This window comes from Centruroides sculpturatus, unplaced genomic scaffold, assembly GCF_000671375.1.
Source record: "Centruroides sculpturatus isolate CEXI.00-Female unplaced genomic scaffold, Cexi_2.0 scaffold248, whole genome shotgun sequence".
NCBI lineage: Eukaryota > Metazoa > Arthropoda > Arachnida > Scorpiones > Buthidae > Centruroides > Centruroides sculpturatus.
In genome coordinates this window covers 314561-335756 of record NW_019384437.1, presented here as the reverse complement: position 1 = coordinate 335756, position 21196 = coordinate 314561, and the positions used below count along the sequence as shown (strand labels likewise).

General features: G+C 27.7%; 3 protein-coding genes across 6 annotated transcripts in view; 2 read left to right on the top strand and 1 right to left on the bottom strand.

Annotated features, from left to right (window-relative positions):
* The window catches only part of LOC111619974 (formin-binding protein 1-like), a 43033-nt gene extending 37908 nt beyond the window's left edge, over window positions 1–5125 (top strand). For 2 of the 4 annotated variants that reach the window (XM_023361811.1, XM_023361807.1), the window contains exons 12-15: window positions 91–266; window positions 3470–3624; window positions 3716–3899; window positions 3972–5125. In XM_023361811.1, the coding sequence (XP_023217579.1) occupies window positions 91–266; window positions 3470–3624; window positions 3716–3873 (489 nt within the window). In that variant the 3' untranslated portion in view covers window positions 3874–3899; window positions 3972–5125. Of the gene's footprint in view, window positions 1–90; window positions 267–1299; window positions 1726–3469; window positions 3625–3715; window positions 3900–3971 lie in introns of those variants that run through there. The other 2 variants (XM_023361808.1, XM_023361812.1) reach the window with 2 other exon arrangements.
* Window positions 5126–5825: 700 nt separating this feature from the next.
* LOC111619975 lies at window positions 5826–15387 on the top strand. Its single transcript, XM_023361813.1, has 8 exons — window positions 5826–6120; window positions 12994–13179; window positions 13243–13329; window positions 13394–13460; window positions 13530–13662; window positions 13738–13975; window positions 14033–14175; window positions 14243–15387. The coding sequence occupies exons 1-8, from the start codon at window positions 6009–6011 to the stop codon at window positions 14411–14413; spliced, it is 1137 nt and encodes a 378-aa protein (XP_023217581.1). The 5' UTR covers window positions 5826–6008; the 3' UTR covers window positions 14414–15387.
* A 123-nt stretch (window positions 15388–15510) lies between these two features.
* The window catches only part of LOC111619973 (kinesin-like protein KIF11), a 35753-nt gene continuing 30067 nt past the window's right edge, over window positions 15511–21196 (bottom strand). The window contains exons 19-26 of the mRNA XM_023361806.1: window positions 20987–21048; window positions 20814–20913; window positions 20658–20741; window positions 20497–20592; window positions 20217–20436; window positions 19999–20141; window positions 19804–19911; window positions 15511–15763 (exon numbers count right to left, since the gene is read on the bottom strand). Coding sequence (XP_023217574.1) covers window positions 15722–15763; window positions 19804–19911; window positions 19999–20141; window positions 20217–20436; window positions 20497–20592; window positions 20658–20741; window positions 20814–20913; window positions 20987–21048 — 855 coding nt within the window. The 3' untranslated portion in view covers window positions 15511–15721. The remainder of the gene's footprint in view (window positions 15764–19803; window positions 19912–19998; window positions 20142–20216; window positions 20437–20496; window positions 20593–20657; window positions 20742–20813; window positions 20914–20986; window positions 21049–21196) is intronic.

Below are 21196 nucleotides of genomic sequence, written 5' to 3'. Positions count from 1 at the left end.
ATCTAAAAATACTAAAACAAAAAGAATTCTCTGTTTTGTAAATAATTCTACCAACAGTTAATTTTTATTAAGATGTTCATCTATATTTAGGGTTACTTGAATGAAGCAGATGGGAAAACACCTCCGGTTCAAAGAAGACATAGAAGTAGCCTCTCGGAAGATTCATTATCAAGAAGTGCTTCAGATTCTAGTGTCAGCAATCCTTATGTAAACAGTAACAATAATAGAAATCACAATCCAGATGCAAATACTTTAACAACTCATGGGTAAGAATATAATATATTTAAGACCAGTGAAATATAAACTTACTATAAAGTTTTGAATTTAACTTAAATTTTTATTTTTATAAATCTGATATTGTTGTGGTTCTATTAATAAAGAACTGCATTTTTCTGTACATCTCTCAAATAATATATTGCACTGTACATCATGTAGAACATTATTTATATATTATTAAAATTTGCTAATAATTGCCATACTCATTTTTGAAATGACAACTAAAATGATTAAATTGGTGCAGTATATTTAAGGTGAAATTTCTACTACAAATTATGATGCTTAAATTTTTGGCCTGAACATACATGAAAAGTTGAGAATGTGATCTTATTTTCTGGCAGGTTGACATATTATCATCTCAACCTCCCACTATTTATTCTGATAAGTTCAAAGGAACTGATGCTATATCATGTAATCAATCACTGTACCAAATGTTAACTTTAAGATGAAAACAAACATAACTGTACAAGAAAGATCAAGATAAATATTGTCTCATACAGTAGTGGCCAAAATTAGAGCCACCCTTGATATATTTTTTTTAAAATTGCAACCTCTATTTTGTTTACATCCTATTACATAATTAATATTGTGATAGTTGAAAAGAGCACAAAAAAAGAGTCAAAATACTCAATTGAATCAAACAGATTTTATTTTAAATCTGATTTACAAAAGAAAAAACAAAGATTTTTATATTTTACACTGTGACAAAAGTAGAGCTAGGAAAGGAAGTTGTAGTATCAGATTATGAAAAAAGTAGAGAAAAATCAAGATATTGCCAATACTTCAGAATAAGGTCAACAGGAAAGCTCAGAAAATGATATTTTGCCAAGAAGAAAACATCCCTCGTTTCTACAAATGTAACCACATCCTCATTTAACTTTATTAATTTTTTCTTCACTGCTAAACATTAACTTGCAACACTTTTGATTGTGATTATTAAAGCAATCAATAATTAATTAACAAACATATTTCTCTTAATTACAAAAAATGCTTTTTGCTAACTTTTGATTTTGTTTCATATAGCATGGATTTGCCTAACACGACACTTTTTTGGAACCTAACTACCATGTTATAGAGGTGCTATCTGTACTACTATTAATTTTGGCAGGTGTTCATTTTATTGCAGATAAGTTACGTTCAAAATATGTAATTATCAATTTTTTTAAGTAATTTAAATAAAAAAATTCAAAAATATACTTCAATAACTGAACATTAGTGTCCCTTTCACTTAACTGCCTGAATTTTTACAAAGTTTCAAAAAATATAAACAAATTTAGCTGATTTTAATCAAAACTTGAATTTTTCAGGAAGTTTTAAGTTTCCTGATACAGGTTATACATTGTTTGTCAAAAAATGTATGAAAAAATAAAAATCAAGTTTAAGTCATTTTATTCGACTTTACGTCCATCCACCACAAATATTGAAGTCCTAATATCACTAGAAAAGCATTAAAGCGCACAAAATCATATTAAAATATGTACATTTACAGTAAATGTTAATATAATCATCATAAATCCTAGAGAACAAAACATGAAAACATCTGTGTTTCTGTGTTGTCCTCTTATTTAGCGGTCTTTAAGTGCTCAATATTAATGTTTTTAATGACAAGTAAATTTGACTTAAGTCGCCTCTCTTGGAACCAATTACCGACATAAGGCAAGGTATACCTGTATATTTTAAAAAGCTTCTTACATAAACATGAATTTTACAATAAATATATAGTAGTACTTTTATATATGTCCTTTGGAACTTAGCATAAAGTTGCTATTGAGAACAAATCATACAGAAAAATTACTTTTTCCATAAAAAGGAGTGTTTATTTTATATAATTTACAATGGATATGATTTCAGGCTTTTTGCCCCTCTTCATTCTTTATTTTGTTATGTATATTGGTAAAACTATATAAGAAATTACAGAATGTTTAATATTTATTCATATTTAACATAAACATAACTCAGGTAATTATATTTTAAAAAGTTTAAAAAAAATAATTACCTGAGTTATGTTTATGTTAAATATGAATAAATATTAAACATTCTGTAATTTCTTATATACATAACAATATACATAACAAAATAAGGACCGAAGAAGGGAATGAAGCCCAAAATGAATATCTGTTGTAAATTATAGAAAATAAAAATCTACTTTTTCCATCAGGAGGAATGAATGTTCCTGTATGATTTGTTCTCAACAGCAAGTAATCAAGTAGTACTGTATATTCTTTTATACACTATTGTACATTGGTATTATGAAGTTTTAAAATATCAAAATCTAAATTAACAGTACAACTAATCCAGATCATAAAAGTGCTAGAGCAGAATCTAGTTTAAAAGATGCATTTCTTGTGTTCATTCTGATTGTATTCATTTATTCAAACCAAAGAAAATTTTGAATGTATCTACTTTCTGCACTTAATAGTTATTTAAAAGAAACTGACATTTTTTTCCTTGAGTATTTGATGATTCTTTAAGTAAAAAATTTATATGACAAGTTTTTGTGAATAGTGAAATATTGTAAAGACTAAAAGAAAATTATACTGTGGAGTTACGGCAAAGATTATTATGCAATTTTGGCCTCAATCAACTATCAGTTAATATCAGTCCTTACGATTGGTTTCGCAGGAGTTAAACACTAATGAGAATCTACTGTAATTGTTTATTCTGTGTAATGCATGACCTAGTCATTGTTTAAATCTTTACTCCAAAAAGAAAATAATAATTGAATATTGTTTTTGATAATCTTGTTTGTAGCATTGGTTAAATATAGAAATGTCATCATGGATAATCATGTTCTAAATTAAAATAACCAACTTAAGTTATAATTTCAAGATTTTTTTTTACACGTGAACAACAACAAATTGTGAACATTGTTAGACACAAGTAGTTTTTTCCTGTGTGTCTTTAAATCAAGATATAAATCTTTGGAAATTTCTAAGAAGTGGCTAAAACAGATTTAATTTTATTTGTTCGTTTTTTTGAATTTTTAAATCTCTGCAATAAAACCATGAAATTTGCATGAATTGCAGAGAGACCGTGCAGACTTTAATGCAATTACAAAATTTTTTTGGTACTTTCAGATAATGAAATTTTTAAAATTATAGATTCTAACATTTATTGCCAAAGTATAATTATTAAAATTTTATTTGTTCTTTAGTTTGGTGTGTAAATAATTGTGTGCTTATTTAATATCAAGTAGAAGCTCCAATAGCCCGGAAAGTGGAATTGGAATGAGTCGAGCTAGTTTGCCGGATGAAGAAGAAGAAGACGAATTTGATGACTACGGCAATGAATTTGATTCTGAGCCTCTACCGGTTATAGGCACTGCCAGGGCCATTTATGCATTTGACTGTAGGTCCAAGTTAAATTACATTACAGTACATTTGATTCAAAGCCTTGCATTTTTACCATTTTATTAACCGGTTTTAATCTCTGTTAATAGCTCAGAGCGATGGATCTATATCAATTTACGAGGGCGAAGAATTTGAAGTGGTGGAATTAGATCAGGGAGACGGATGGACTAGAGTTCGCAAAAGTAATTTGGACGAAGGATTTGTTCCCACTTCCTATATTGAAGTGTTTGTTTATAACAACTGCTAATCCCTACAGCAGAAATATTTTATTAGGTAAATTATTTATAGTGATTAAGCAATTTATAATAAAAAAAAAGGCAAATTAAAACATTACATTTTTTACAGTGAAAGAATTTTAATATAGAATAATACATGCCGAATGGATTTATTCATAAAGAATGGCAAAGAATAGTTCCTGTCGACGCATCTTCGGCCTTTATAGATATATTTCGAGTTGTACAGACATTAAAAAGCCGAAGGAATTTTTTGAAAATTAGTTGGATAGTAAATCATTTTTTATACAGTACAGATCACATTTTTAGATGTATAAATTTTTTTTCTTGTATTATTATTATTACTTTTGTTGTGGACACAATGATCAAAAGTTGTGTCAAGTGCACATAATGTATATTTTATAATATGCAAATTTTTGACTATAAACTATTACCGTTTATAGGAATTTGAGAAGATTTTAAGCAAGTGCCTTACAATTGTTAGCGGTACTTGCAATAATGACTGTTATTTTTCTACATGAGAATCATATTTTTTATTTTTAGTTAATTTCTCCTTCGGTCTCGTCGTGCTTTGATCGTGTGTAATTTTGAAAAGCGACCAGCGTTTTTGTGTAACTGCCTTCATAATTATTAATTCATCTCATTACTCTTAACATAAAATCTTACATGTGTATACTAACCCGCATCCTTTAAGGACGAACGTCCAAAGCAACCGAATACGTATATGTACCGTACATCTAGCATTAAATTTTTCCAAACAGAAAAAAATTTCTTTAATTTTTACTTGTAAATTGATTGATGTATATGCAAACAGGACTATTGTTACAAGACAAATAAAAGTTATTTTTGTGCACTAGATCTTAAAATTTGCTCAGGTAATCTGCAACAATATAGAATCACTGTAAATATTTTAATGGCACTACACTATGCACTCTTACAGAATTTTCAAAATTACTTTGTGCCATTTATTTATCAAAATTTGACAAGTATTATGAAAATTTTCGAGCAGAGTACTTTATACTCCTGTGATTAAAAAAACAAGTATTTTGATAAATAACTATTTTATAATTAAAACTAGTTTTCCAGGTATTATACCAGTTTACAGTTAAATTATATTAATCGGATATAAATAGTTATTTTGTCTGTTTCTATTCTATAACAAACGAAATTAAATTGTAATCTAAAAAGCAATATTTTTGCCAATGTTGCTTGTACATAAATCTATGTTTGTGGGGAATAAAATTTTAATCTAAATGAATACTGTGTGCTTATTATATTCTGATTAACAATGGTAAAGTCATCATTTATTTCTGTTTTCCTTCTGTTATATTATCACTTTACCAGTAACAATTTTTAACCAATGTATTGCCACTTGAATATGTAAATCTGATAAGAAAGTAACTATTTAATTCTTATTCAGTTAATTTATGTGGATCTAAAGATAGAAACATGATAAATATCAGCCTTCAAGAGAAGCGCAATGCATTTGTGCTTTTGCACATTCACTTTTTCTTCAGCTTTATTCAAAATTGAATATTTTGTCTATTACGGGCATTTTGGCGACACGTGGACCAAATCAACTCGTGGAAAATGAGAGCCGAGACAAACCAATTCATTGTGGCAATAGAATATAAGTTTACATTATCTACCAGATGGGTAATACGTAGTTAAACAAGAATATATAAAACAATAGCTGTGTAATGACACATTTATATGCGATCTTCAACCCGTTTCAAAAAATCCTCCATTTTTGACATTTGAATGATATTCCGACCAATCAGATATATATTTGTATATAAAGTTAGTGACGTGTTAATTACGTCATCAGTTTAGATTTTCAAAGTTTACACAATATAAATTATAAATCAAAAAATTTAAATAAATAAGAATGTCGTCATATATTTTATCAGTTTTAAAATAACGAATAAGAATCGCTTTTATAATAATTTTTTTTAACCAGTAAGAAAGCGTATTGCGCGATTCACGTGCGCATTAAAGGCACGCAAAACAAGATGGCGGCGGACACGCTTTGTTATTCTCGACAGTAGTTTTTACGATCGGGAAAATACGGAAGATGAACGCGGCCGACGATCTCGTCTTTATTTTAAACAAGTATTAAGTTTTATCATTTTCGTTGGAAATTAATGAAATGAAGGTAAAAGAAAACCTTTCGGACGATTTCGAGACCAAGACAAAAATCGCTAAGGAAGAAGCTCGAGAAGAGGAAATCGTTCCTTTTTTCAAACTTCCGGAAGAATCAGGTGAGAAAAAAGTAGTCGATTACCCCTTATCGATTTATTTCCCTTCGTCTCCCCGTTTGTTAATATTTATTCTAATTCCGCGTAAAATCCGATTAAAAATATCCCTATCGATTCTAAAATAAATTGCATCTCATTATTATTCGTATTAAATTTTAAATCCGATCGATTAAAAAAACCCGACAATAATATTGTTTACGTTCCGTGTATATTTTTATATCCTACATTTTTGTTAGTAACTGATACCGGTTGCTATGGCAATTAGGGGAATTTCTCTAACTGTTGCTTGAAAAATCCCTATATATATATTTTTTTTAATGAATTTTACAGGGATTTTTCCTAAAAATTACTAAAATTTTTTTCACTTCAAATAAAATTAAATGATTAATAACAATTATTATTTGTAATAATTCATATTTTCCCTTATCAAAATGATATATTTTAAAGTAGAGAATTATTGATTTTGTTGGTTATTTTCTATGGAGTATGAATAATAATGTTACTGTTGTCACCGCTGCATTGCTTTGGGAATAAATTAATCTGGTAAAAGGTACGGATTGAGCGTCTCTAGAAGTGACTTCAGAATCTCCCGCGCCACACTTTTAGTTATGATATTTTATAATAATACTAAATTTCAGTCTATAAGAATAATTTATGATAAAGAAAGTTTACTTAGAATGGTTATACTTGAATGATTAAATAGCTTGAAACTCTGTTTCCATTGGCAGTAAAAGTTCTTACATATTTTTCTTTCCAAAATTAAAACAATAAAAAATATGAATCATTATCATCATCATCCATTAATGATTCATCCTATCAATTATACAGGATGTTTAAATGTAAAACTGCTTACTGTTTTAATCCAAAACTGATTTTTTTTAAGAGATTTCAGTTAATTGAGATAAATAAATAACTGATTTTGCATTTCAAAATTAATTTTCAATATTTAAATCTCTCTATAAATTATAAGGAGACATTGCCTAATCAAATTTCTAGATTTTTTCGGTCTCTCTGGAAATGTTTTTGAAATCAAAATCTAAGAATAAATATTGATAATTTGTAAAAATAAATTTTTGGCCAGTCCGGCAATGTTTTAATAGCTTAAACTGAATCTGGGAGATAAACAAGCAAATCAATTCGAAGAGAAAATATTCTTCTATGACATATTACTTCTCTTGAATTGTAAAATATGGTCGGCAAATTAAATGGTCGGATAAAAATTTGATTACCGGGTCATTCGAATTATTTTCCTTTAGGAAAATGATTTTGAAGAAGGACCTTGTAAATTCCGAATTCATATCTTTGAATTGGACTTTGAAAAAGTAATAGAGAATTCAGTAGTTTCATAAAAATCAATATTTTCCATTTCAAATACATTTTACACATGAAGGGAAATCACTTGATTTTTCTTTATACTTTTTCTAATTCCTTATTTTTGTTACGGACAATTTTGCAGGTCAGAAAATATCGAATATAAAATAATCCTATAATGCATTTGCAGAAATTATTATTTTTATGATTAAAATTTTTTTTAAATAGCAACAAAAAAATAACCAAATGATTAGTAAACTTTAAAATAACACTATTACAATTATTATTAATATTTTACTAAAAAATTATCATCAATAATCATTTTAGAATAACTTCAACAACTTGAAAATAACATTAAATTTGCAAGATAGATTTTTACATATATTTTTGAATTAGAAAACAAATATACAAAGATACTGTTCAAATTTCATTTAAAAACTCGTTACTTACTTTTAAGTGAAGTCTGACAGATTAAAAGGACAAATATTTTATCTTGGTTTCAATATCTATCAAAAATAAAATTTAAACTTATTAAATTGAGTTCTTTTCTTAGAGATACCTTGGAAACTTCAATTTAATGTTGATTTTGGCATGCCAACCATTTTTTACATTGTATGCATATGACCATTTTTTAAAGTAGTTTATCCATTTAAATAAGCTTTACGTTAAAGGTATACGGAAGACCAACAATAAACTCGGTCTTCTGTACTCTAAGTTACTTAATGGATTATAAAAATAAGAATTATTAATTCATTGAAGTTCATTTCTCACTTTACAAATGTTCTGTTAATTACCATTAGTGATTTAGATGTAGCCAGTTGGTCCAGTTTACAGTGCACATGGCAGGTTGGTACAGTTTGATTTTCAACAGAAAACTTTGGTTTGAGTAATCTCTGGTTACAAATAGCAAATTATTGACTTTTAATATCTATTATATATAAATTGTAATGATCATAGTTGTTTGTCACAACTAGAAAATTCTTTTGCACATGTACTAAAAGCCCTAAAACAATTTCTTATGGCAATTCAAGCATGATCCAAGGAATAGTTTTTGTAGTGTAGAATAGATTTTAGTTTCCAATGACAACCAAAATAGCAGATTAACAATTTCCATACTAAATCAAGCATGGCAGATATGTAATCAAATCAATTTTGGCTATATAATAAAGTTCTGTATGTGATCATGCATAGAATTTTTATTTAACTTAGCAGTAGATGATGGTTTAGTTACATATATCAGTTAAGTATACAACCATCAATACTGTATTCCATAACAGAAATTATTATTTAAGTGATAAATAATATGTAGTTGTTACATTAAACCTCAATTTGCATGACTAAGTATTTAAACAAATACTTAAAAATCAACTATTGTTAACTAGAAATTGGTAAAATTCATTTAAAACATTAAATTTAAATACGTGTTTTTGGAGGGGGGAAAAATCAGATTGATAAAATCCACACATTTATAAGAAACACTAAGAATAAAAGTGTCTTCAAATTCATCCCCTTTTATACCTTGAGATTGACTACATTATTCAATCTTTACTTTGAGGCATTTGTCCTCCTCAATATATAAAAAAAACTCATCATCCTGAAGTTTTAATAGTCGTTATTACTTTATATTAATTTTATCATTGTGCCATCATCAGAGGGCATTTTTAACTTTATTTATTATTAAGGCAAGCAAGTTTTAAAAAAAGCCTGACTTCACTGTAGCACTCTTCAGACTACATTATCAAAGGCACAAAAGGGAATGAATTGTACAGATACTTCTATTCTAATTTAGTATTTCTTCTGAACTTGTGAATTTTAATTGTAATTGTCATCTTGGAATTTTAAATCAGATTTTTATTGTGGAAAATTAATAATATATTAAATGTAGTAATCTCAAAATGTAACATACCATATTATTAATTTTTGATATTAATTAATTAAATTTGACACTTCGTGTAAACAAACCAATGGTCAAGTGGTTATAATTATTAATATAATTCTGCCGACAAAATCTGATTAAACATAATGAATGTAGATAGTGGCCAAAGCTAAAAATGTCATTTTACATGCTATTTAAAATCACTTAATAAATTTATGATCAATTACTTTTTTTTGAATAATTTTTAACTCTAGTTTACTATATCAAGGTAAAGAAAATGCATAATTTAGATGTTATAAAAGATATAGATATGCATATTGATTTTATGAAGTATTTTAAGAATAAACTTCCTCCATTATATTTCAGACATCAGATAATCTTAATGTTGTATTTTTGCATTCGCCCATATTAATTCTGTTGGATTTAGTTGCAACAATAAGACAGCAATCGTAATACTGATAAGCCTGAAAACAAAGTAATTTTACCTGTTTTGTATTTCTCATATCTATACTTATTCCTTTTTACAATATTAAAGAGCTGAATTTTAAAATTTGTGCATTAAAGACTGTCATTATTCAATTATTTCTCATTTTCTTGAATTTGTTTGGAAATTTTTCTAACTTAACAGATTGATATGGAGCATTATCAAGTATAATAATGGTTCCTAAACTGAATGGAGGCAACACACAAATAATTTTTTGAATGTATCTCCATGATAATCTTTTTTTAGATTTTGATTCAAAAATATTTAAAGCACTGTTGATAAATCTATTAACACTTCCAATATGACATTATAAGACATTTTCCTTTCCATGAATGATTTTTAAATCTGTAGTTCAGTCCAAAATATAGAATATCAATCCATCAAGACTAGAAGTAATCATAGTGTCTTTTTAAATAGTTTGTTTAGTATGGCCCAAATTAAATCAATTCAACTTTCATGTAAATAATAAATTTTGTAAATTTTTCCATATGTACTGTTTTATTTTACATAAGTATTGTTGTCATTAATCACTATAGTCGTCAACGGCGATCGTGCGGTGGTGATGAGGGACGACTACAGTTGTCAAATTGTTTTGGGGAGTATTGCCAAAAACTACCGTGAAAAAAAATTCACATAAAAGATAAATTATGTAACAATAAAAAAAAGACTTTTCTTTACTAGACATAACTGTTTACAAAATCTTTTTCCGAAACAGTAATGAGAAAAACATGTGGGAAAATACTTTAAAAATTTCCCACGTTTATTCTCCACTACTGGGGGTAGAACCATACCTGACTAGTCCACTGTTGAAAGGTTAAATGACTCTCTTTTGAGTAAAGAGCAGTAAGAATTATGATCATTAATTAAAGGTTTTAACAGTTACAAAATGTATTCAGTTATGAAAAAGTTTGGCAGGTCAGATTGTCATTAACTTTCTTTAGAACTCCTTTGCAGCATGTAAATTGTTTCAGAAAAATGCATGCACTTTATCTCTTATCTAGAAGCATGATGAGCTAACAAAGTGTTTAATAAGAGGTATTGTCTTCATTTTCGTAGAAAAGGACTTGATTTTTCCTTTTATTGATATTCTTTTTTGTATTCAGTGAATAGTACTTGCTGACACAACAGAATAATTCAGTGATATTTTCACTACATTGTTTATAGTTTAATTTTAAAAAGTTTTTTAATATTAAAACCATCACAAAATCAAAAATCAACTTCTACAAACACAGAAATCATAAAAATGAATATAAGATAACTCTCAAAAGCAAAAAAAATCAGTCTTCTAGACATTCTTCACATTAAATGAAGCTTGGAACAAGGTTAAATTAATGTGAAGTTGTCAGTTGTTTTAAGCTTGGAGATTTCTAATGCTGCAAACAAAGATGCTGCTAAAGAGAGAATTGAAAAAAACAATGATAATTCCAATATGTCAGTGTCTGATTTCAATGCATTGATGAAAATTTACAAAAGCGTCTGCACTGGAAAACTCCTTAATTTTAATTTAGCTAAATCTGTTCTGCTTAATGGAAGAAACAGCTACAATGCACAATATTCATGGGGCTGAAGAAAGGGGATAAAGTCAATGTAACTAACCCTCCAACAATCACTGAAATGTAGCTAACACCAGAGGTTGTGATTTAGAATACAATGTCGATCAAACAATGAATTTCTTACCATTTGCAATAATATATGATATGTTGTTTCATTTTTTTTCTTTTTAATTATTTTTTGGTTATTATAATCACTTTGGCTTGGTCCTAACATGATCACAATAAGCTGCCCACTTTACAATAATCTAAATATGCACTCTTCAAAGATAAATGAATTTTATTTGTATTTTTAAAATTAGAAAAAGAAGAGTACAGATTGTCAGTCAAGTGGCTTCTTAATTTTGTTAGAAATCCTCCTGAGATAGGAAAAAAAAACTTTAATTTTTAGTAGATTTTAGTTTAATGGACAACAATTAATATAACATAACTGACATATTAAGATTTGGCAAGAAATAATGAAATCATTAGTTTTTAAAATCACACACCCTAAAATTCAGGTTCTTTTCAGTTTACTCATTTATTAAAAATATCAAGGTAGCTTAACTCTTTTGGGAGGAAAAACTATAGTAAAACAGTAAACTTTTATACAGATATTTTTTTGTTTTTGACAAAATATTCTTAATATCAGTCAAAACATTCCAAAAGTTCCTTGGGGCCCTTTTTTTTGCATGCATAGGATTTAAATAAAAATTTTCGTCAGTCAAGTACAAAAATAGCTGTTAGTTACAAACGTGTATAAAATACTGTATCAAGTTTTAGAAGCTTAAAAACATTCCCTGGAATTGCCATATCAGAAATGAAAATGAGAAACTTATCTGGAATAGATAGTAAAAAACTTCCAAAAGTAATTAAATTATAATCATTCCTAGCATTAATTTCATTTAATCCAATCTCAAGTCATTTTATGATTATGGTATCAGAAAGCCATAAATTTTACAATTCAAACAGCCAAATTGTATAATTCTTAAAATGACTTAAACAAATTAAATCCTAATAATCCAATTTTTACAGTTACCAGCCACATTTGTAAAGTGGTCTGACTACAGTTGGATGAGAGTGAAATGTTTTGGTTAAGACTTTGTGATAAAATTGTATTTTGGGTGAACTTTATCTAAATAACAGGTGATTATATATTATACAACATTTAATAATTGCTAGTTATTCACAACATGTTGCATGTAAAAAGATCATTTGATTTAAAGTTAATTTTTTGAGCATTTCCTATTGTACAACAAGATTTTTGAACTAAAACTATTCTCTCCATCTTTTAACTAGTATATATGTACAAATTTTGGTGACATTCCATTTAGTTACAGAGAACTCCAAATAGGAAAATTTTAATTATAATTACTCTGTATTTATCGTAGATGATCATCATGAATTCTTCTTCTTTGTAATATTTGTAAATTTATAAATGTGCAATCATATCTTCCTATGTTATTGGAAGATTATTCTGAGTAGACAATTTTGGTCTGCTAATCCAGTAACCTATCAAGATAAATAAAATAGTCTGCTAAATAGTAATAACAATAGTCAGTGGCTCTCATTGTCATGACAACAGTCATTCATTCAGCTGTTAAAACTGAATCTAGCATTATCCATTAATTCCTTCTTTTAATGATCAGCCAACTAATCTTGCTCATGTTTTATAGGTTGGTCTGATCAGTCCACTCAACCTCATGTCTATCGCCATGTTGTCTTGCAGCAGAGTGTTACCATGTTAGCCTATATGGATCACTCCACATACAATGGCACTCAGCCTCCCAGCATTTCCGAACCAAGAGTGTTTTTAGGTTTTTCTATCAATGATTTGCCCATTTTGATTGGTGCAGCTGTTGGTACGTTTCTTTAAATCTTTAAAAAGTTTTTATTTCCAAATAATAAAATTTAAATATTTTCAGGTGCTGCAGGTCTCATAATAATAATTTTGTTTGCTATTATTGTTTGGCACTGCTGCCGAATAAGACAGAGACATGATAAAGGTTACTGTAAGTATTTTTATATTAACAAATGCATATGAGATAAGCATTTCTCAGATGTACATTCTATCAGATATTGATGGATCTTGTCCAGAAGATGGTTGCACAAGAAAATTGGGAAGCACAAATATTGTTCAAAGGTCTGTGTAAATTCAAATTTCCTTATAAATTTAAAGTTTTTAGATAAAAACCACTCAAATAATATCTAGTGATTCCGTCGTGTTTTTGGGAGTGTCTTCTGGACGGTCAGACAGAGTTCAACCTGTAGAAACTAGGACAGTGGTGTACCAAGGAACTTTGACTCGTTCCCAATCAGTACCTTTGAAAGAGCAGACAGTTCCTGTATGTAATAAAACTTTATTTATAAATAAAATTTTAATAGTTCAATTATTATAAAATTTCAAATATATATTCTAGGAAACTAAAAGTGCTGTAAAGAAACGACCCGTCAGTCAACCAGTTCAGTTTCCACTGGCTAGTTTGATACATTGTACGTCGACAAAAGCACAGACATTACCTTCAGCATACACAAGACATATGCCAGAGAAGATTTATTATGCAACTCTTGGACTGCCAAGCATACCAGAAGTAGCTCTGAGAAGTTGTGAATATTTACAGGATATAGCAGTCTATAATCAGTTTGCTTCGTGCAATGGTATGTGACATAGATTTAAGAACAATAATCTTAATGTTAAAATATCTTTTATTCTAGCTTTGGATGAATCTTGTCACTACACATGCTTATATCCAGTGAATCCAGATCTAACAATGAAATCACGTAGTCTTCCTACCTGGGGACGATGCCGCCCCAGGCCTCTTTCAACTGAAGATGATCTAAATGAGCTTTATGCCAAGGTAAATCCAATTTCTTCCCAGACATTATTTAAATTTTAAAAATATTTAAATTTGTATTTGTTTACAGGTGAGTTTCAGCAAGAAACGCAAAAATAGAATGAAAAATGACAGCGCAGCAGCAATTGCAATGAATAAGAGCCGCAGCACTTTTGTTGCAATACCATTCACCCACAAAGACACAGATTCCCTGGTAGATAATGAAGCAGTAGTAGTGTATGACGAGCGTACTGCATTATAATTACCAGAGCTACAAGTTTCCCATGGAAACTTTTTAAACTGCCTGTAATTAATCATTATTTAAATTCTTGTACTTGGAAAATTTTGGAGTGAGTAGTGAATTTCCTTTTCATGAATGTTGCATGTTAATAGTAGAAAGAGAAGAAAAAAGATTTCATTCATTCTTCACATATATTGTGAACTTTAAAACTTAATGCTTAATCCAAATCATGGCAAAAATAATAAAATCAAATTTTCATTTGATAAGAATATTTTCCATGTGATCAGTTCACATTTTGATAACTAGGATGCATAATTTGTTTCTCTAATAATGATAAATCTTACATTTTGATAGCAACATCCTTTTTTTCTATCAAATATACATATACATGTTTTCTATTCCCGTTTAAGAAAACAAAAGTTGATTGTTTTCTGACAAGTTTTTTGGGTTTTTTATATCCAAAAACGTGGATTTTTCTGTCACGTTTACAATCCATTCAGTATTATATTTAATACATTTATAATTAAATTTAAAAAAAATTGCCAAAATTAACAATTACTGCCATATAATTTGCATAATTTTCTTTCAAAATGATGAATTATGGATCCTGGATTTCAAAGAAAGAATTTTGTCGGAGGATAAATTCTTTGTAATAAATGCTAGCAATCCATCTCGTCCGAGATTTTACTCATTTCATTACAACAATATGAGATATTTTTGTCAAGAAGTTAAATATATTTTTACATTGTGCAAGACACAAATAATATTTAATTTTTTTGATGTTTGTAAATCTGTTTGTATTAACTAATATATTTTCTTCATAGATTTGTGTAAGTTAAAAGATTGTATGTTAAAAACTTTTGTGACAATTCTCAAAATTACAACTTGGGAATCTGTTATGTTGTAATTTAAAACTGTTTTAATATTGTGATAGATGTTTTTGGATGAAGAGTTGTCGGCCTTTGATTTTTTAATAAAATATTAATGTGTTTGTCTGTCTGTAATCCATCATCTAAATATATCTAGACATTTTGCATTCTTTTACAATATTGAAATAAAAAATGTATTCATTAAAACCATATAAACACCCTCCAAAGCAATTTCTTATTAATAATTTCTAAAAATTTAGTTTTTACATTTATTTATTAAGAAAAAGAATTTTTAAATATTTAAAAGTTCACTATAAATTGTTAATTACATTTTTAAAAATAAATATGCATTTTACAATTCAATACAACTTCATATAAAAATGGCAAAATGAATAATCACCTCTAACATGAGTTGCTATGTAGATAAAATTTTGATCACAAAAATCATTAGACTTTAAATTTACTTATTTACATACACTGTGCCAGAGTTTTCTTTACCATTCTGTAAAAAAAAGAAAAGTATAGATTATTAAATATAGATTTTCATAAACTAAACCTAAGTTTTTCATTTTAGTACAGTAGAACTTCCAATTCTATACAATTTAACTTGGATTAAAACATGCATCATATACAATATTCAGTAATACAATTAAGCAAATAACTCATGTTATAGTGAGAAAATCCCTCCCTGAAAAAAGTAATTTGAATTAAAAGTCCATTGCAAAGTTTTGGACTCGTACATCTAAGATACAAATTTTTAATACAAAAGAAAATTTATTCTAATCTTAAGACATCTTTAAATAAGCATATTGACCTCTTCATAGATCAGATCCGTATAATTTCATAAAAGCCAATAAAATAACTTGTAAATAACTATGATGCTGTATAAAAAAATCAGTTTACCATATTATTTCTAGATTTTACTAATTTAACAACTCATTGCATAAAAGTAATCACAACACCATTAACGAACAGTCTTCAGAATCAATCTTATTGCAATGCCATTTTATATTACATTAAATTTTTGTATTTTTATATTATTAGGGTCCATTTACAAACAACAGTGATGTGCCAGCACAGTGACTGTTTGGTGACAGTGATAAGTATTTACACACAACAGTGACGTGACCATGCTGTCAGTGAGTGGTCATGAACTTTTCAGAGGATGAATTGGCTATGATAGTTATATGTTTGGATGAAGAAGAAAAAGAAATGCAATCAAGAAAGTGCCGCAAGTGGGTACATCAAGCATGGACAAAAAATATCAACAGTGGGAGTTTCATACTCTTTATAAAAAAACTGAGATGATGAGTATATTTTTTGAATATTTTCAAATGTCCCAACATGCATTTCATATTTTATTAAACAAAACAGAAAATATTCATTTTGTACCCAATGCCCATGTATTTCGAATGAGATAAATCAAATAGAACTGGGTGTTGATACACCATTTCAATTAAATGTTCGTCATCCATTGGAAAACAAAATTTACTGTCAGTGAAAATATCGTTCCTGTCAAATATACTTTCACGGTATGGTCACGCCACTGCACAGCACTGTGATGGACAAGTCTGGACGGTGGTTTAAAACTAGGTCAACAATTTCCCACAGACAAAAATTCACTGCACTGTGCCGGCATGTCACTGTTGTGTATAATTGAACCTTTACACTGTAATGTTATATACACTTCATGTTACAAAACTTACATCTTTACAATTTTAAATTTCTAATTATTCCAAATAAAAGTAATTAAATTGTTTTCTTTCTGTAAACTGTATGATTCAAGTTGTCTTTTTAAAACTGTTAAAATTCATTAACACAATACAATTATATATTGTTTTTACTAGATTTTTCCATAATATATTATTCATTTCTCAAATAGTTTTTAAAACAAACAATAACTTAAAAAATAAAAGCTGACTGTAACAACTTTTATAGCCAAACTTGGTACTAATCTCTCTTTATTGAAGTTCCTGGTACAATAAATGTTCTTTAATACTTATCTTAATACTTATCATATTAATAAACTGCATTGTTTGATTCTAACTTATGTCACAAAATTTCACTGAAATTATCTTTTTAACAGTTCATTATTATAATAGGTTCACTATCTTGTTTGTTTATATTCATTGTTGCTCTGTTTTTATTCAATAATATTAAACATAAAATGTACAACAGCATTACATTTTTATTGTTAACTATTGCATATTTAAGAAAATCAGTTCATATGTAATTTATAATAGGGATACTAAAATGTAACTATTGCATTACTGCTTACAAACATATCCTTTAACAACAAACATCAAGGTCATCAAAGAAAATGGAGTTTATAATGTTTTAATATCATATACTAAAAGCATGGTTAATAAGTAAGTAGGTTTTTTTAAAGTGTTTACGTCATTTCAGGAAATTGGTTCAAATTATTCAGATAGATATAGAACAATACTTCTTCTCATAAGAAATAAATAAAAAAAAATCCAGTAACGAGTTGCATAACTTTCCCAGCTGTTAGGAATTTTACTTAAAAAATAACTTTTATATTATTAATTATTATAAAATGGCAAAAGTTTAATTTTGAAAGTAGAAATGAGTTTTTAAAAATTTGTAAATACTAATAATGAGTAAAATATTAAGTCTGACCTCTCAAGATTTGACATGAACCTCCATCTCCCCACTCCACTTTTAACCACCAAAATTTAATAGCATCAATGTCTCTTATACACGAAATTACCATACCAAATTTTATTTCTTAATCTTTACCCATTCTGAAATCTTAAACAAAATGCCAACACAAACACACATCCACTGACATTTTTTTTACTTTTGGGTTCAACTGCAAAAAATCCAGATCAAATTTAACACAATTTCAATACTTTCCTTTGTTAAGTATACATAACAGTCAGGAGCCAGGAAAGTAAAATTTCCAATATTCAAACAGTTTTTAGGAACATCAGATTCGGATAACATGTTACAGCTGTATTTATGTTTTACTTATTTACAAGTTTTTCTTTATTTCTACTAGAAAATAAAAGTAATTTAAATTGATTAAATTGTTTTAATAAAAACAAATGCTTACAAGTTATAGTATGACATTTATATAAAAAATGATAAACTTGTCAACAAGTTGATGTGACAATGAACTAGTTTAGTTTTAGTTTTCAACTAGATTATCTTGTAAAAACTTAAACTTTGTATGAAGTCTTCATATAAATTTCAATTTTAAATATAAAATAAAGTTGAATTAATCTGATTCGATGTAAGTAATAAAAACACTTTTGATAAAATTTTGTAAGTTTATTATTAATTTAAAAATTTTAAATATATCCAGTTTAATATGAATATGTTTAACAAAAAAGTACATTTGCCACTTGATAATTTCTCTAAAACCATTATTCAGAAAATACAAGATACTGTCTAAAATAATGTTTCCACTAAGCTATCAAATGCAAACCCACATTAAATAAAATAAAAAACAGAATTGCAGATATGAAAGATATTTTGCACTTTATCTTGCTTGTCTTGAATATAAAGTTATAATCCTAAAACAAATAATGTGTTTTTATTCAAAGATGTTAATCAGTTTTGAGAAATACTTTTTAATATTAACTATAATAAATGATATCTTGTGTTATATAAAGAAGAGACATCTATAATGTATTTTTCTGAAATAAAATGCAATCCAACTTTTCTTTTTCAGCCTACTTTTTGTATTGTGTTCTAATTTGTCTGTGAGGATTAGAGTAATTAATTAATTACAATTACATCAGATCAAAATTTTGTTTGTTATTAATCAAATGAATGAGGAATGGTAGATTTACTATAAAATCAAAAGGGTTAAACATATATTCAAGAAGAGGATTTCCTTCAAAAACCAGGTTTATCCAAAGAATCAAACTTGATATTTACATTTTAAAAAATATAATAGCAGCATGAATATATAAAAATTTGTCATCGTTTTCCCTTTTCCACTGTGACACCAGTGACAGTCCAAAACAGTTGATATTTGTATCATGACTTCTATAGAGAATATATTTATTAATATTACATTATAAGGCAAAGTGATCATAATTAAAGTATCTTTGATCAATGCTATCTGAAGAGATATGTGGCAGTCCTAAAGTAATTATATTTTATATGCTGATGTTTCAAAGACATGTGGAAGAGATTTCCACACTGAAAAGATTCGTTCCAAAATTCATCACTACAAGACTTCTGATACTGCAAGCAGCAAAAACCATGTGTCACACAATAATATATTGTACATGTTATGGGCAATTTCTACTGCTTGCAATGCCACAAGTCCTATAGTAGAGCTTTAGAACTGAATTTACCTCTGTGGAAATCTCCCATATGTCCTGCAACAGCATACAAAATTTGGTTGCATTTGGATTACCACACATTCCTCCAAACAGGAATACTTTACAGATTACAAGGTGATCATAATTAGACTTACAGTGTTAGAATGATAATTACATAATATTAAGTTAATAACTTATCACCATTACTAATAAATATTTTGAGAAAGTAACCAAATAATCTTACCTGATGTTTAATTTTTAAGGTTTTCTGTGAAGTTTGAGCATCTGTTAAATTGATCTTTTTCTCAGTTAAGGGTTTTGCTTCGTTTTCATCATTAGCATTAAATTCCTCCTATAATTGTTACTAAATTAATTTAGAGCTCTTACTTTATTAAGCTTTGCTTATCACTGTAATAGTTATTTATTTTGTGTAACTTACTTCAATTTTAATTGGAATTGCTGAATGAACATTGGAATTACTGTCTTTTAAAGTCGTCCTAAACCTCCGTAAAATTCTTTCTTCTGGTGAAGTAACTGGAAGAACTCTAGGATAGGAATATTCCTTTCTCTGTGGTGTTTCTCCTTTATGTTCAAAAAAAATGTGGTGTTTTTTTTTTGCTATAATATTAAGATAACAAAAATTAATTAACTACTTACCTGAAGGAACATCTTTTTTCCAGCTAGAAAGATATGATTCAAATTCCTTCCCACACTCACTCACTTTACCTACTAATGATTGTACATCTTGTTTTACAATATCTTCAATCATACACACTTCAGTTTTCTGATAGAGAATGTGCATTTTAAATTCTTCCTTTTGCTTATTTAAAATGTCATCTTGAGATTTATACATATCTTGAGCAGTATCTGTTAAATCCTAAAATTAAAAACATGATTAGCAACATTCAATTCATAAAAGTAAAGATAAAATGTATACCTTGAGTGAATTAAGATTTGTGTTCATATTTTCCTTTTCACATTCTGAATGCTCTTTCATGCTCTTCTTTATATAGTCAGCATTATCTTCCCAATTCTAGAAAATAATAAAGTAATTAAAATTTTAAATTATTTATACTTATTATGTAAAAAGTTTGTTACCTTTTCTATCTGGCTTCCAAATGTAACAAAGTCTGATTTAAGACGTTTGTACATATTCATAATTTCTTGATTGACATCATTCATCTGCAGTAAAAAGTGATTATTTATATACAGTATAAATTCTGAAAAAAATTATTGGAGTAAAAATATTATTACTTTATGAATTTGTGAATCAGCAGCTTTGACAAATTCCTTAGCCTGATTATCCACTGTAGCTTCAAATGTTCTAGAGTCATCTGATAATTTTTCCAAGTAACTGAAAAAATGTATATAAATTTATAAAATAAATGTTTTTAATTAATTAAAAAACTTTTTTAGTAATACATTACCTTTCTAATTCATTCTTATGATCATTAGAACTGCTCAGAAGTTGTTGATGAATATTCATAAGCTGTAAAGAAAATTTAATTTTAATATTAATATTATTACATGGTGTGTTCAAAAAGTATCGGACCTTTGGTCGGCAAAAATAAATTTATTGACTTTGAGGTACAAAACCCTAATCCCCTTCAAAGTAGTCTCCTTGGTAATGTATACAC